The sequence below is a fragment of the Anolis carolinensis genome, unplaced genomic scaffold (assembly GCF_035594765.1).
Source record: "Anolis carolinensis isolate JA03-04 unplaced genomic scaffold, rAnoCar3.1.pri scaffold_10, whole genome shotgun sequence".
In the NCBI taxonomy this organism is placed as follows: domain Eukaryota; kingdom Metazoa; phylum Chordata; class Lepidosauria; order Squamata; family Dactyloidae; genus Anolis; species Anolis carolinensis.
The window spans coordinates 28,422,970-28,439,814 of record NW_026943821.1 but is presented as its reverse complement, the minus strand read 5'-3'; the positions used below and the strand labels follow the sequence as shown (position 1 = coordinate 28,439,814).

The window sequence follows — 16,845 nt, the reverse complement described above, 5'->3', positions numbered from 1 at the left end:
ACAATATATTTTATTATTAGCAAAGCACACCATTAGCATTATATGTTAGTATATTGTACTATAACATCACACTGCATTATTATTTATAATATATATTAATATATTGTATTATATTGTATTACTTTATAATATAATTATCAATATTATATGTATATACAATATAGGTTAAAGGTAAAGGTTTTCGTGACCGACTCTGAGGTTTGGTGCTCATCTCCATTTCTCAGCTGAAGAGCCAGTATTGTCCATAGACACCTCCAAGGGCATGTGGCCACAGACATGACTGCATGGAGCACCGTTACCTTCCCGCCAGAGCGGTACCTATTGATCTACTCACATTGGCATGTTTTCAAAAGTAGTTTTACAAGCAAAGAGAAACTTCCTGACCCAAAGCCATGCCTGTCTACATTGAGGGCTCCTGGGAGGTGCAGTTTGGCATGGCACCAGAACTATCTGGTTTGGGCCCTTGTAAAACTAGACCTCCCTGGGTCCTATAGCAGGTAGTTTGGCAGAGGAGGCGAAAGGCCTAGCGAACTATATCACTGAGGTTCCCATAGCATTGAGCTGTTGCAGAGGTTGTATGGGATGGTGGGAGTTGTAGTTTGGCAAGGCACCATTACTCTTGGGCAGAGGGGGCGAAAGGCCTTGCAAACCTCTAACTCCCTAGATTATTATTAGTAGTATTAGTATTATTTAAGATAGCCATGGCTCAAAGTAATATCAATGAGATCCCCATTAAACCCTTATGGCCTTTCCGTTTGTCGCCCTCCTGTGGACAGAAGAATATTGCACTTGACTTCAGATTCTGATTCTTAGCCCTCTGCTGCCATCAAATGGTCAGTTAGGGAATTGCAGCCTCAGTGTTATATTTCCCCCCAAAATTGCCTTGAGATTCTCATCTGCAATCCTTTGCTGCCATCACGTGGCATATTCGAGAAGTGCAGCCTTGAGTTTTATTTACTGCATCGAACCCATAATTTTTTGGTTTTTTTTCCATTCATATTGGCTTCCTGCTTTCAGAGTGGCTTACAAATTATATGTACGTACAATATATTATATATTAGCATAGAACAACATTAGCGTTATATATTACTACATTGCACTAAGACATCATACTGTATTATTATTAGTAATATCACATGTAATATATAATTAATATTATTACATTACTATTGGTATTACATTGTATTACATTCTAATATAATTATCAATACTATATGTATAGACAATATATATATTATTCTATATTATGTTGTATATTGGCCCCAGAGCATCAGATGGTGATGGGGGGAGGGCCCCCCAACTGATGGCATAGGCTACAAGTGTTACTACGGCTACTAGCAGCAGCAACAACAACAACAACAATAATATCCCGGGAGTTGAAGTTTTGCCTGTCGCCTCTTCTACCCACGAATGCTGGAGCCTCATCACTGGAAGGAGTCGAATTGGAATCTGTGGGTCCTAGACCGCAAAGAACAACTTCCTGACCCAAAGCCATGACTGTCTACGTTGTGGGCTCCTGGGAGTTGCAGTTTGGCATGGCAGCAGCACCTCTGGTTTGAACCCTTGTAAAACTAGACCTTCCAGGGTCCTATAGCATGTCGTTTGGCAGAGGAAGCGAAAGGACAAGAGAACTATATCTCCCAGTGTGTTGTTGAAGGCTTTCATGGCCAGAATCACTGGGTTGTAGTGCATTTTCCGGGCTGTCTGGCCAAGTTCCAGAAGCATTCTCTCCTGACGTTTCGCCCACATCTATGGCAGGCATCCTCTGGGGAGAGAGGGCAGTCTAGAAATAAAGTTTTATTATTATTTTAATCTTATTATTTTATTCTTATTGGAAAACTAAGCAAGGGGGGTGTATATCTCCTAGGCTCCAATGGCATTGAGCTGTTGCAGAGTTTGTATGGGATGGAGGGAGCTGTAGTTTGGCAGGGCTCTTGGGCAGAGGGGATGAAAGGCCTTGCAAACCTCTACCTCCCAAGATTATTATTAGTAGTATTAATATTAATTAAGAGTGCCCTGGATCAAAGAAAGATCAATGATATTCCAATTAAACCCTATGGCTTTTCCGTTTGTCGCCCTCCTGTGGACAGAGGAATATTGCACTTGCCTTGGGATTGTGATTATTGGCCCTCTGCTGCCATCAAATGGTCAGTTAGGGAAGTGCAGCCTCAGTGTTATATTTTCCCCAATATTGCCTTGCGATTGTCATCTGCAGTCTTTTGCTGCCATCACGTGGCCCAATCGGGAAGTGCAGCCTTGAGCAATAATATCAATATTATTGTGTCAGCACAGAGGCTTCTCCATTGCTCAAGGCTGCAATACTGGGAGTTATAGTTTTGCAAGGGCATCTCAATCATGCCACTGACTCACCCCACTGCGACGGGGCAATGTAGGGATGGTTTGGCACCCCTTCCCATTGCCGTGGCCCGGTGCTGTGGCCTCCGGGATCTGCAGTTTGCCGTGGTCCCATGGCTCTCTCATAGGGGGTGATGCACTATGGAACTTCTACAACACATTCCTATATTACTATATAGCACTATGCCATCATACTGTATTATTCTTAGTAATAAACATGTAATATATAATAATTATTATTATATTACTATTAGTATTATATTGTATTGCGTTATAATATAATTATCAATATTACATGTAAATACAATATAGGTTAAAGGTAAAGGTTTTCCCCTGACGTTAATTCCAGTCGTGTCCGATTCTGGGGGTTGGTGCTCATCTCCATTTCTTAGCTGAAGAGCCAGCATTGTCCTATAGCATGTCGTTTGGCAGAGGAAGCGAAAGGACAAGAGAACTATATCTCCCAGTGTGTTGTTGAAGGCTTTCATGGCCAGAATCACTGGGTTGTAGTGCATTTTCCGGGCTGTCTGGCCATGTTCCAGAAGCATTCTCTCCTGACGTTTCACCCATATCTATTGTCAGAGTGAAAGGTCTCGCCATGCCGTAGATATCACAATATCAATATTCAATGTTTCGATCGCGAAAGGAAGCGAACCAACTGAGTGTGAGCAGAGTTGTGTGACAATTGTGAAGCCAAGAGAGCGATATATATATATATGTGTGTGTGTGTGTGTGTGTGTGTCTACCGTGTTCAGATGGTGTTGGCGATGAAGTTGAAGGATCCACCGCAGCGTCGCAAATGCGTCTATTATTATTATTTACTTCCTATCATAATAACCACTACTTTTGAATCATGCGTTCTTCCCGGAAGACATTCCTAATGATACGCCCTGAAACGTTCTCTCTGGACCTGTGTGCACACATACGAAAGAGCTGAAACCAGAGTGCCAATTTATATGTATGTATATATGTATACATATATTTCCGTAACTTTATATGTGATGTGAAACCCTGGGCCAACCAATACATTTCAGAGAGTCGGGGTTTTGGATAGAAAACTGGAACGTTGTTATTTCTGACCAAGCTGACTTTCCTTCCCTCCGTCTCCAGCTCTTCTTTTTGGGACCATTTTTGGCCGGAAGAAACGAGGGAAAATTCACTTGTGGCCTCTTTGGAACTTGGAAAAAGTTTCTGTCTTTTGGGTCACACACCCTTAGTTGTGGATGCTGGGCGTTGTGGTCCGAAAAGCGTTCTCTTTGTGCAACTAATTCGGACTAATCCAGTGACATAAATGAGCCTTTTTTTCCCCCGGCGCCGTTTGCCTACAACCGTCAAAAGCAGATCGGAACCCAAGGAAGGGGTCGGGGTTCTGGGTTGGGCCTTTTGTTGGGTTGCGCGCACACGGAAACAAAATAATCACTGTAAAGCACTTTTATTATTATTAATAATAATTCAATTTAAAAAGAGCATTTACAACTGAGCCTTGCTCGCTCGCCCGGCTCTTGTTTTGTATTTTTGTTTATTACAAAACGGTATTTGTTCGTTTAAAGAGAAAAAAAAAACAGGAAACGGTTTGATTTTTCAGAGCAAGGCAACCCTTCTTATCCTTTTTTTATTTAAAAAGGCCCTGGCGGCAGGAATATAGTGTAAAAATCATTGGAAACACTGAAAGGCATCAATACATATTGGAATAATATACACTTTGTACAAACGAAAATTACACACCGTTCATTATTTCTTTTGTTTTGTTTTGTTCGGAGGTTCTGGTTCAGAAACTGAGGTCCGAATAATTCATGGCTCCCGGAAGCGGAACATTGAGGCCGCCGTAGTCCAGCATGTACATGGGCCACTGCTGCCCAAGGAGGCAAGAAAAAAGGGATTTAATAGAATAATAATAACAATAATATTTATTTATTCCCAATATTTATATCCCGCCCTTCTCATCCGAAGGGACTCAGGGAGGCTTACAACACCGGCACAATTAGGTGCCTGTACAAAAACAATCCACAATACATAAAATCAGTTAAAAACAATTAAATACAATATAAAATTGCAGTATATACATTTTAAAAAATATATATGCTCAGATCCGTTCATCCGAAATGGTAGAAGAAAGGCAGTCGGAAAAAGCCAACAATAATAATATAATGTGGAAAAAAGGCAGGCGGAAAAGGCCATTAATAATAAAAATGTTGTTAATATAATAATATGGTGCAAGAAAGGCAAGTGGAAAAGGCCATTAATAATAATAATGATAATAATAGTACAATATGGTGGAATAATAATAATCATCATCACCCAGTAATAATATGGTGGAAAAAAGGCAGAAAAAGCCATTAGTAATAGCAATAATATAATATGGTCAAAGACAAGCTGGCGGAAATGGCGATTAATAATAATTATAATATGGTGGAAGACAGGCGGAAAAGGCCATTAATAATAATAATAATAATAATAATAATAATAATGTGGAAGAAAGGGAGGTGGGAAAATATAATAGAATATAATATGCTAGAAGAAAGGTAGGCAGAAAAAGCCTTTCAAATATTATGCAAAATCATGTGTGTAATAATAATATGAAATAATAAATAATATAGTATAATAATGATGTAAAATAATATAATATAATAATGATATAATAATGATGCAAAATAATAATAAAATAACAACATAATACAAAATACTGTGTATTATAATATGAAATAACAGAATAATATAATAATGATGCAATATAATAATATAATATAATATGAAATAAGAACAAAATAATATAATAATGATCAAAAACAATAATAATATAAATTAATATAAGATCGAAATAATATAGGGATGCAAAATAATAGTAATATAATAATAATATAAAATAACAACAATAATGCAAAATACTGTGTATTATAATAACATGAAATAACAGAATAATATAATAATGATGCAAAATAATAATATAATACAATGAAATAAATATAATATCAAATAAGAACAAAATAATATAACATAATAATGTAAAATGATAATAATATAAAAAACAAATAATATCAGGATGCAAAATAATAAAAATAAAAACAATATAATATAAAATAACATAATAATGCAAAATCATATGTATAATAATATGAAATAATAACAACATAATAATGCAAAATACTGTGTATTATAATAATATGAAATAACAGAATAATATAATAACGATGCAAAATAATAATATAATAAAATATGAAATAAATATAATATGAAATAAGAACAAAATAATATAATATAATAATAATGTAAAATGATAATAATATAAAAACCAAATAATATAAGGATGCAAAATAATAAAAATAATATAATATAAAATAACAACATAATAATGCAAAATCATGTCTATAATAATAATATGAAATAATAAAGAAATAATATATTATAAACGTGGTGTAACATAATATGTATGATAATAATATAATATGAAATAATAACACAATTTATAATATAATCTAAAGGCCTTTTCCTGACGCTCTCCTCAGCGGCGCTTCGCTCGCCTCACTCACCCCGGCCGCCATCTTGGCTGTTCCCTTCCCCGGCTCTCACGCGCCAGGCCACGCCCCTTGCCCCGCCCCCAAGTCCCGGCAGGTACATCACACAACCCGTCCCTTCCGTCGCCAACCCTGACACATCCATGGACATAATATTCAAACAATATAATCATACGTAACGATTATTAATAAGCTCGAATACTATATATCTCTGATATTATAAAATTATTTATTTTGTATTATTGCGGCTACGATGGGAAACGCCCCCGCACTACATATCTGCCAGGACGCGCTTCGACCAATGAGGGAGCGAAGGAAGGGGAAAGGGGCGGGACCTCCCAAGCAAGTAAAGAGCGCCCCTGCAATGCAGAAAGTGAACATAGAGGTAAGAAAAGTAAAGAGAACCCCGCAATGCGGAAATGGAACATAGAAGTATAAAAGGAAAGAGCGCTCCTGCAATGCAGAAAGTAAACATAGACGTATGAAAAGTAAAGAGCGCCCCCTCAATGCGGAAATGGAACATAGAGGTATGAAAAGCAAAGAGCGCCCCCGCAATGCGGAAATGGAACATAGAGGTATGAAAAGTAAAGAGCGCCCCCTCAATGCGGAAATGGAACATAGAGGTATGAAAAGCAAAGAGCGCCCCCGCAATGCGGAAATAGAACATAGAGGTATGAAAAGTAAAGAGCGCTCCTGCAATGCAGAAAGTGAACATAGAAGTATGAAAACTAAAGAGCGCTCCTGCAATGCAGAAAGTAAACATAGACGTATGAAAAGTAAAGAGCGCCCCCTCAATGCGGAAATGGAACATAGAGGTATGAAAAGCAAAGAGCGCTCCTGCAATGCAGAAAGTAAACATAGAGGTATGAAAAGTGAAGAGGGCCCCCGCAATGCGGAAATGGAACATAGAGGTATGAAAAGCAAAGAGCGCCCTCGCAATGCGGAAATGGAACATAGAGGTATGAAAAGCAAAGAGGGCCCCCGCAATGCGGAAATGGAACATAGAGGTATGAAAAGCAAAGAGCGCCCTCGCAATGCGGAAATGGAACATAGAGGTATGAAAAGCAAAGAGGGCCCCCGCAATGCGGAAATGGAACATAGAGGTATGAAAAGCAAAGAGCGCCCTCGCAATGCGGAAATGGAACATAGAGGTATGAAAAGTAAAGAGCGCTCCTGCTATGCGGAAATAGAACATAGAGGTATGAAAAGCAAAGAGCGCCCCCGCAATGCGGAAATGGAACATAGAGGTATGAAAAGCAAAGAGCGCCCCCGCAATGCGGAAATGGAACATAGAGGTATGAAAAGTAAAGAGCGCTCCCGCAATGCGAAAATAGAACATAGAGGTATGAAAAGCAAAGAGCGCCCCTGCTTTGATGAAATGGAACCTAGAGGTATGAAAAGGAAAGAGAGCCCCTGCGATGCAGAAATGGAACATAGAGGTATGAAAAGTAAAGAGACCCCCGCAATGCAGAAATGGAACATAGAAGTATGAAAAGTAAAGAGCGCTCCTGCAATGCAGAAAAGGAACATAGAGATATGAAAAGTAAAGAGCGCCCCTGCTTTGAAGAAATGGAACATAGAGGTATGAAAAGCAAAGAGCGCCCCTGCAATGCAGAAATGGAACATAGAGGTATGAAAAGCAAAGAGCGCACCTGCAATGCAAAAATGGAACATAGAAGTATGAAAAGTAAAGAGCGCCTCTGCAATGCAGAAAAGCAACAGAGATATGAAAAGTAAAGAGCGCCCCTGCAATGCAGAAAAGCAACATAGAGGTATGAAAAGTAAAGAGCGCCTCTGCAATGCAGAAAAGCAACAGAGATATGAAAAGTAAAGAGCGCCCCTGCAATGCAGAAAAGCAACATAGAGGTATGAAAAGTAAAGAGCGCTCCTGCAATGCAGAAAAGGAACATAGAGATATGAAAAGCAAAGAGCGCCCCTGCAATGCAGAAATGGAACATAGAGGTATGAAAAGCAAAGAGCGCACCTGCAATGCAAAAATGGAACATAGAAGTATGAAAAGTAAAGAGCGCCTCTGCAATGCAGAAAAGCAACAGAGATATGAAAAGGAAAGAGCGCCCCTGCAATGCAGAAAAGCAACATAGAGGTATGAAAAGTGAAGAGCGCTCCTGCAATGCAGAAAAGGAACATAGAGATATGAAAAGTAAAGAGCGCCCCTGCTTTGAAGAAATGGAACATAGAAGTATGAAAAATAAAGAGCGCCCCTGCAACGCAGAAATGGAACATAGAGGTATGAAAAGTAAAGAGCGCCCCTGCAAGGCAGAAAGACAACCTAGAGGTATGAAAAGTAAAGAGCACCCCTGCAATGCAGAAAAGCAACATAGAGGTATGAAAAGTAAAGAGCACCCCTGTAATGCAGAAAAGGAACATAGCGGAGCATTGGATGTACCAGCCTGGGCGCAGAATACAGTAGTCTTACTTATCCAACATTTGCTTACCCAACATTCTGGATTATCCAACGCACTCGACCTTTTAGTAGTCAATGCTTCTGTAGTCAATGTTTTCAATGTTTTGGTGCTAAATTCATAAATACAATTACTACATAGTATTACTGCATATTGAAGTAATTTTTCTGTCAAATTTGTTGTATAACGTGATGATTTGGTGCTTAATTTGTAAAATCATAATGTAATTTTATGTTTAATAGGCTTTTCCTCAATCCCTCCTTATTATCCAACATATTCGCTTATCCAACGTTCTGCCGGCCCGTTTATGTTTGATAAGTGAGACTCTACCTTAATAATATTGGACCTCCGAGGCGGTCTTCCATGGTTGTGGGCGAAACATGAGGAGAGAATGCTTCACGCTTGCCTCCAACATGCACGAGTTCTTTCTTCCTCCCACCCTGGACATCATCCCACAGATAGATAATAAACCCCTCTTGCCTGGTTTCCAACAAACCTCACGACCTCTGAGGATGCCTGTCAGTAATGTGGGCGAAACGTAAGGAGAGAGTGCTTTTTGGATGGCCTTCTGTGAGGAGGGCTTTAATAGTATCCTTCCAGTCAGGCAGACTGGGGTTGGACTCGATGGGCTTCGGGGCCCCTTCAAACTCTAAAATTCTATGACAGGCTGGATGTTCACCTGTCGGGAGGGCTTTGATGGTGTCCTTCCAGCTTGGCAGACTGGGGTTGGACTAGATGGCCTCCAGGATCCCTTCCAAATGTAAGATTCTATGCCTCTAAAGCTTTACTTCTCCATAGAACTAATTATAACAGTGAGGATGAATGGCCATCTCTCAGGAGGGATCAGATGGTGCCTTCCTACCTATAACATGTCTTGGTGCTGAATTTGTAAAATCATAACCTATTTTGATGTTTAATAGGCTTTTCCTTAATCTTTCCAACATATTCGATTATCCAACGTTCTGCCGGCCCGTTTATGTTGGATAAGTGAGACTACTGTACATACAATATATTATATTAGTACAGTACAATACAAGCATTATATATTATTATATTGTACTATAGGACTATATTGCAATGTTATTAGTAACATTACATGTAATATATACAATTATAATAGTGTATTATTACTATTAAATTGTATTACATCAGATTATCAATATTATGTATGTACATTATATTAGTACAGCACAATATAAGATTATATTGTACTATACGACATTGCACTATTAATGTAATTTAATGTAATTATTAAATTGTATTACATCGGATTATCATTATATGTGTATATAGTACATGAGTATAGTATGTTTGGGACTCAAACTCCCACAATGCCTAGCAGCCTGCCTACGGGTTGGGGAAGAGTCCAAAACACCAGGAGCGAAGGCCGAAGTGGGTTTTCCTGCCTGGGATTCCTTCCGCGCCTTGGCCTGCGAACGTTGTTTGGAAGGCCACGCTCCCGGCTGTCTTCCTCCTCCCGGGTCTTGGCGACGAGGCCTCGACGGAGCCGGGTCGCCGTGGAATCGGCCGCCCCGAACGACTTACCGGGGCGGGCAACCATCTTGCCGCCCTGTGACGGAGGCCGCGCAGACGCAGAAGTGAAGGGAATGCCTGCAGTGGGTGGGGGCCAAGTTCCCCCAAATATGGAACAGGCCGCGCAGCCGCAGAAAGGAAAGGGGTGCCTGTAGTGGGCGGGGCCAAGTTCCCTCAAATACGGAACAGGCCGCGCAGCCGCAGAAGGGAAAAGGATGGCTGTAGTAGGCGGGGCCGTTTCTACTAGGGAGCAGGCCGCGCATGCGCAGGTGTCTGCAGTGCCTTCCCTGCTCCATGCTTGTTAGTAGTCCCTGTGTAAACTTTCACACAGGAAAGGCTCTGCAGATTAATCCTGCCAGAGAAGTCAACCCATGAAGCAACCTGGACACAGAATATTTTATTTATTTATGACAGTATTTCTTCCCAGACCTTCTCACCCAATAAGAGGAGACTCATGGTGGCTTACAAATAGATAACACTTATAAACAATTACAATCACATTTCAACTCAATTTAAAATTCAAGTTACATTAAAACATTCGTAAAATTATTAACCTCATTTCTATCCCGCTCATTTATGGAGATGAGCGGCATACAAGATACATCCAGACAAAAATTCAATGCAAATAAAGCAAACATTACATAAAATCAATAGAAACAATCAACATATAAATACACTTTAGTGCCATGTAGGCAGTGTTAAATACTCTGGCAATGGCCAGATGTACTTGGGGTGCAAGAAAATTGTGTTTATTAATAATAATACTTTATTTTTATACCCCGCTCCCATGTCACATGTAATAAAGTCATACATTAAAAACGATATAAATAATAAAACCATATGACAGAATATCAGAACAATGAGTCTGAGCACAGTGCAAAACTTAAAGTGTTTCTCTTGACTTTATTTGTAGAAAACAAGGTTTATAAAAGGCAGCAGCACAAACTGTATTGTAATCTAGATGTTTAAGGCTGTCAAAAATTAAACGTTTGAATAATAACCAGAAAACACCTTTTTTTGGGAAGAGTTTTATTCTGGAACGCTGACATTGTTGGAAAGGGGTCGAGCTCATCAGCCAGAACGGCAAGGCGTCCTGCTCTCTGGGATCTCCTTACGTCCGTCCGTCCATCCATCTGTCCGTCCTTGGCTCTTGTCCAGGAGGAGCCCCTCCCTCGGCGATTCCGGAGACATAGAACAAGGGAGAAAACAAGTGTCAGAAGGGCTGAACCAAGGGAGCATCTCGCTTTTGGGGGCTCTTGGGAACTGTGGCTTTTTGTACTAGGATCCCCTTCCACCAGGCATTTATTTATGGGGAGCGGGGGTCCCTGCACAGAGAAAAGGGGGTCCTAAGGGGGTCCCACGTTTGCATCCAGAACCAGGCTCCCTGTTGCATGAGGAACGCAGCTGCCGGGGAGGGAGGGCTGTCCGTTGGCCCTGGGCGGATGGCGGAGGGGCTTTCTAGGCCGTCGGATTGGGGGAGAGCGGGGACCAAACACTGGGGTCCCGAGGGGGGGCGCTCCCAGCGCAGGGCAGAGACAGGGTTAGGGTTCTTCCCACCCGAGGCCCGGAGGCCCCCTCCCAGCTTGGTTCTTGCCAACAGGCAAAAACAGCCCTATTTAAAATTCCTGCTCTAGTTAGAAATGGGTTAGTAGGGTTAGCAGGTTACGGTTAGTTCAGGTATTAATCTGAGCTGCTACGAGATGTTTAAAATGCCCGTGACGTGAGCTGGGAGCAGCCGCTCGGGTCCCCAGAGTTGTTTCCTTGGGTGCAAGGGTTTTAATATATATATTTATATTTTTATATCCCGCTGTCCCGCCAGCCGCGACCCCCTGCCCGTCTAGGGAGATCCGCCCACCCCCCACGATCTGCCCAGGGTAAAGGGAGGACCCGCTCGTCCCTGAGTGGGGCCTCAATGCCACACTCAAGCGGAGCTGTGAATGTGTTCCTCAAAGGAAGGCCTAGCGCACAGGGAGCCTGCTTTCTGATGCAAAGGTAGGAGTGAAATGCCTGGTCTGACACATTAATGACAGGGGATCTCAGTTGGGGGGCCCTCCCCCTAGCAACAACATAATACTAATAATACAATCAGTGGGGGGGCCCTCCCCCTAGCAACAACATGGTCCTATGTAATAACATTGTGCTAGAATAATAATATACTCTATTAATGTCATATGGAGACTAATATCAATAACTAATATTAACATCTAATAACATTGTGCTAGGATAATAATGTACTCTATTAATGTCATATTGAGACTAATATGAATAACTAATATTAACATTGTGCTAGGATAATATATACTCAATGTCATATCTATACTAATATCAATAACTAATAAAAACATCTAATAACCAAGATGCTCCTCCCCCAATAACATGCTATTCTAATTTATATTGTATAATCATCCAACACTCTCTTATCCAACATTCTGGATTATTCAACGCATTTTTGTAGTCCATGTTTTCAATGCGTCGTGATGTTTTGGTGCTAAATCCGTAAATACAGTAATTACTACATAGCATTACTGCATATTGAACTACTTTTTCTGTCAAATGATGTTTTGGTGCTTAATTTGTAAAATCATCAACTAATTTGATGTTTAATAGGCTTTTCCATAATGCCTCCTTATTATCCAACAGCGCAGGCTGGAAAGCAAGCCAGCTGCAATTAACTGCAATGAATCACTCTGACCAGGAAGTCACGAGTTCGAGGCCCGCTCGGAGCCTGTTTGTTTGTCTTTGTTCTATGTTAAAAGGCATTGAATGTTTGCCTATATGTGCCATGTGATCCGCCCTGAGTCCCCTTCGGGGTGAGAAGGAAGGGCGGAATATAAATGCTGTAAATGAATAATAAATATCAACAAATCACTCTGACCAGGAGGTCATGAGTTCGAGGCCAGCCCGGTAAAATGCTGTAAATAAATAAATAAATATTCGCTGGCCTATTTATGTAGATGACTCTACATCTAGCAAATAAATAAATAATGCAATATAATACTAACAATGATACAATATAATATGAATTACATATTATATATTAAATGTATTATTGCTAATAATGTTTCTGTATAGTGGTATAATGCAATGTAGTATATAATGCTAATATTGTGCAATGCTAATGATACAGTGTATGTAATACACCTATCTGTATTTTATGATGTGTTTTATGAATACTGATGTAAGTTAATGATGATTTATATTGCACTGTATGGTTTTTATATATGCGTTTTATTGTTAAGCTGCCCTGAGTCCCCTTTAAGGGGAGAGACAGCGGGATATAAATATTGTAATAAATAAATAAATATGTAAATATAACTCGTAAGCCGTCTGAGTCCCCTTTAAGGGGAGACAGCGGGATATAAATATTGTATAAATAAATAAATAAATATGTAAATATAACTCGTAAGCCGCTCTGAGTCCCCTTTTAAGGGGAGAGGAGGGCGGGATATAAATGTAATAAGTTAATAAATACAAAAATCTCCTTTTACCAGGCTGCAAATTCATCATATGGGGTCCCCCAATGCCTGGCTATGCAGAATAGGCTGTAGCCCATAGGCCTGCATTTAGGTTAAGATTCTCCCAGGCATCCTATTAAAAATAGAGGGTCCCTCACCTTGCGTTAACCAAAGGGGTTCCCACCTGCTAGGTTTGGCTTTAAACGCAGCGGGTCCCTCAGAAGCCTGGTTTTAAATTAATTGCAAACCTCCTTTAACGAGGGTTTGCCTTACAAATGGAGTTTTCCACGTGGAAAGGTTGGCATTAAAAGGGAGTCCACGTATACCTTGAATGGATTTGAACTGAACACACCTATCAGTATTTTATAATGTGTTTTATGAATACTGATGTAAGTTAATGATGATTTATATTGCACTGTATGGTTTTTTATATATGCGTCTTATTGTTAAGCCGCCCTGAGTCCCCTTTTAAGGAGAGAGGGAGGGATATAAATATTGTAATAAATAAATATGTAAATATAACTTGTAAGCCACTCTGAGTCCCCTTTAAGGGGAGAGACAGCGGGATATAATATTGTAATAAATAAATAAATATGTAAATATAACTCGTAAGCCGTCTGAGTCCCCTTTAAGGGGAGACAGCGGGATATAAATATTGTAATAAATAAATAAATAAGTAAATATAAACTCGTAAGCCGCTCTGAGTCCCCTTTTAAGGGGAGAGAGGGCGGGATATAAATGTAATAAGTTAATAAATACAAAAATCTCCTTTTACCAGGCTGCAAATTCATCATATGGGGTCCCCCAATGCCTGGCTATGCAGAATAGGCTGTAGCCCATAGGCCTGCATTTAGGTTAAGATTTCTCCCAGGCATCCTATTAAAAATAGAGGGTCCCTCACCTTGCGTTAACCAAAGGGGTTCCCACCTGCTAGGTTTGGCTTTAAACGCAGCGGGTCCCTCAGAAGCCTGGTTTTAAATTAATTGCAAACCTCTTTAACGAGGGTTTGCCTTACAAATGGGAGTTTTCCACGTGGAAAGGTAGGCATTAAAAGGGGGTCACGTATACCTTGAATGGATTTGAACTGAACACACCTATCTGTATTTTATAATGTGTTTTATGAATACTGATGTAAGTTATGATGATTTATATTGCACTGTATGGTTTTTTATATATGCGTCTTATTGTTAAGCCGCCCTGAGTCCCCTTTTAAGGAGAGAGAGGGAGGGATATAAATATTGTAGTAAATAAATATGTAAATATCACTTGTAAGCCGCTCTGAGTCCCCTTTTAAGGGGAGAGAGGGCGGGATATAAATATTGTAATAAATAAATAAGTAAATATAACTTGTAAGCCACTCTGAGTCCCCTTTTAAGGGGAGAGGTCGGGATATAAATATTGTAATAAATAATATGTAAATATAACGTAAGCTGCTCTGAGTCCCCTTTTAAGGGGAGAGAGGGCGGGATATAAATATTGTAATAAATAAATACAAAAATCTCCTTTTCCCAGGCCTCAAGTTAATAATCTGGGGTCCCCTCATGCCTGGCTATGCAGAATAGGCTGTAGCCCATAGGCCTGCATTTAGGTTAAGATTCTCCCAGGCATCCTATTAAAAATAGAGGGTCCCTCACCTTGCGTTAACCAAAGGGGTTCCCACCTGCTAGGTTTGGCTTTAAACGCAGCGGGTCCCTCAGAAGCCTGGTTTTAAATTAATTGCAAACCTCCTTTAACGAGGGTTTGCCTTACAAATGCAGTTTTCCACGTGCCAGGAATAAATACCACGTGCCAGGCCCTTTAAAAGGGGGTCCAACCTTGAATGGATTCTCTTTGCAAGCGCTTGGCCGGAAGCCCCAAACTGCTTCAAGGCATTTACAATGGCCAATCGCCGGAGTGGGAGTCCCGATCTATTGGGGAAGAGTCCCCGTGGACCCCAGCTGTACATGTGTATGTGTGTTGTGTGTGTCATGTGTGTGTGTGTGTGTGTGCAAGGCAGCCGTGGAGGCTGGAAGGAGTGTCTCACCTGGCTTTAAGGGCTCCGCTGTAGAATCTCCTTCCCGGAATCTTCTTTTTACCTGTGTTGCAGATCCTTCCCAGACAAGAAGGATCCCTCTCGGCCGATGGGAGACGGTGTCCGGCAGGAGCCCTCCGGGAGTCCAGGCACATGGAACGGGAGAGAAAACAGTGCATCTATACCTGACTTTTCGTGAAAACAGCCTAAGATATCTCCCCATGGCTGGCCTTACGGGTTAAAAGAAGCAAGGAAATCCCCACATCTGGCCTTAAAGATTAAAAAAACCAGGGATTTCCCCACGTTAGGGACTTAAAGGTTAAAATAACCAGGGATCTCCCCACGTAAGGGATTTAATGGTTAAAATAACCAGGGATTTCCCCACGTTAAGGGATTTAACGGTTAAAAAAAACCAGGGATATCCCCACGTAAGGGATTTAACGGTTAAAAAAAACCAGGAATATCCCCACGTAAGGGATTTAACGGTTAAAAAAACCAGGGATCTCCATATTGCCTGGTATTACGTGAAATAGGAGATCTCTATAGGGCAGGCCGCCTTGGTTTAACAGATCTCTATAGGGCAGGCCGCGTTAGTTTCTGGATAGGAGATCTCTATACGCCTAACTTTAAGAATAGAGGATCCCCTTTAACCAGGCTTTAATTAGGAATAGTGGTCCCCTGGGTGTGTGGCCTTACATAAATAAAAGTGGGTCCTACATAATAACAACAACAATAACAATAATAATAATTTTATCTGCTTCCTGGTATTTCTTTTTCCTGGAATCAACAATAATAATAATAATAATAATAATAATAATAATAATAATAATATCTGCTTCCTGGTATTTCTTTTTCCAGGTGCCTCGAATCAGTAATAATAATAATTTTATCTGCTTCCTGGTATTTCTTTTTCCAGGTGCCTCGAATCAATAATAATAATAATAATTTTATTTTTGTACCCTGCCACCGTCTCCCCAGAGGGACTCGGGGCGGCTCACTGATATAAAACCAGCCTACCATGCTATCGAATACAAACAATTAAATTTAAAAGGAATTAACAAAAATCACAATCATGATGCCTATGTTTGCAGTAAAAAAAAAAGGTTCGCCACGTGCTAGGCGTTGGCATGAGGCACACGGCTCTGGTCTCCCCTTGAGTGTGGCCTCGAAGCTCCGCCCGGGGAGGGAGGGGGCGTCCGTTGGCCCTGGACGGATGATATACAAGCGGCAGGGTCCATGGGTTGGGGGAGAGCGAGGGGCCCAGCCCTGGCACCGTGGGGAACACTGAGGACCAAGAGGCTGCTCTCAGGACACCTTAGGGGCCTTTTGCAATGTCCTTCCATGGGGGCCCTTTTATGGGGGGCCAGGAGGCCCCCTCCCTTCCCAGCTTGGTTCTTGCCATCAGGCAGAACACAGTCCTATTTAAAAGGGCAGGGTACCCTATTTACAATGGTGTTAGTAGGATGTTAGTAAGTGAGTTAAGGTATTGATATTTTTATTTCTAAGTTGCAAGGACATCTTAAAATGCCTGTAATGTGTGCTGCCCCCCGCGATGC

At 40.8% G+C, this 16,845-nt stretch overlaps 1 protein-coding gene across 1 annotated transcript; it reads right to left on the bottom strand.

Annotated features, from left to right (window-relative positions):
* Positions 1–3,771: 3,771 nt before the first annotated feature.
* LOC134293717 (uncharacterized) lies at positions 3,772–13,196 on the bottom strand. Its single transcript, XM_062962101.1, has 2 exons — positions 5,883–13,196; positions 3,772–4,207 (listed from the first exon to the last, which is right to left on the bottom strand). Exon 1 carries the CDS (start codon positions 7,633–7,635, stop codon positions 6,139–6,141), a length of 1,497 nt encoding a protein of 498 aa, XP_062818171.1. The 5' UTR covers positions 7,636–13,196; the 3' UTR covers positions 3,772–4,207; positions 5,883–6,138.
* Between the last annotated feature and the right edge of the window lie 3,649 nt (positions 13,197–16,845).

Excerpts from the sequence above, each read along its gene's own strand:
- LOC134293717 (XM_062962101.1), bottom strand. The coding sequence starts at position 7,635 with ATGTTGCTTTTCTGCATTGCAGGGGCGCTCTTTACTTTTCATATCTCT.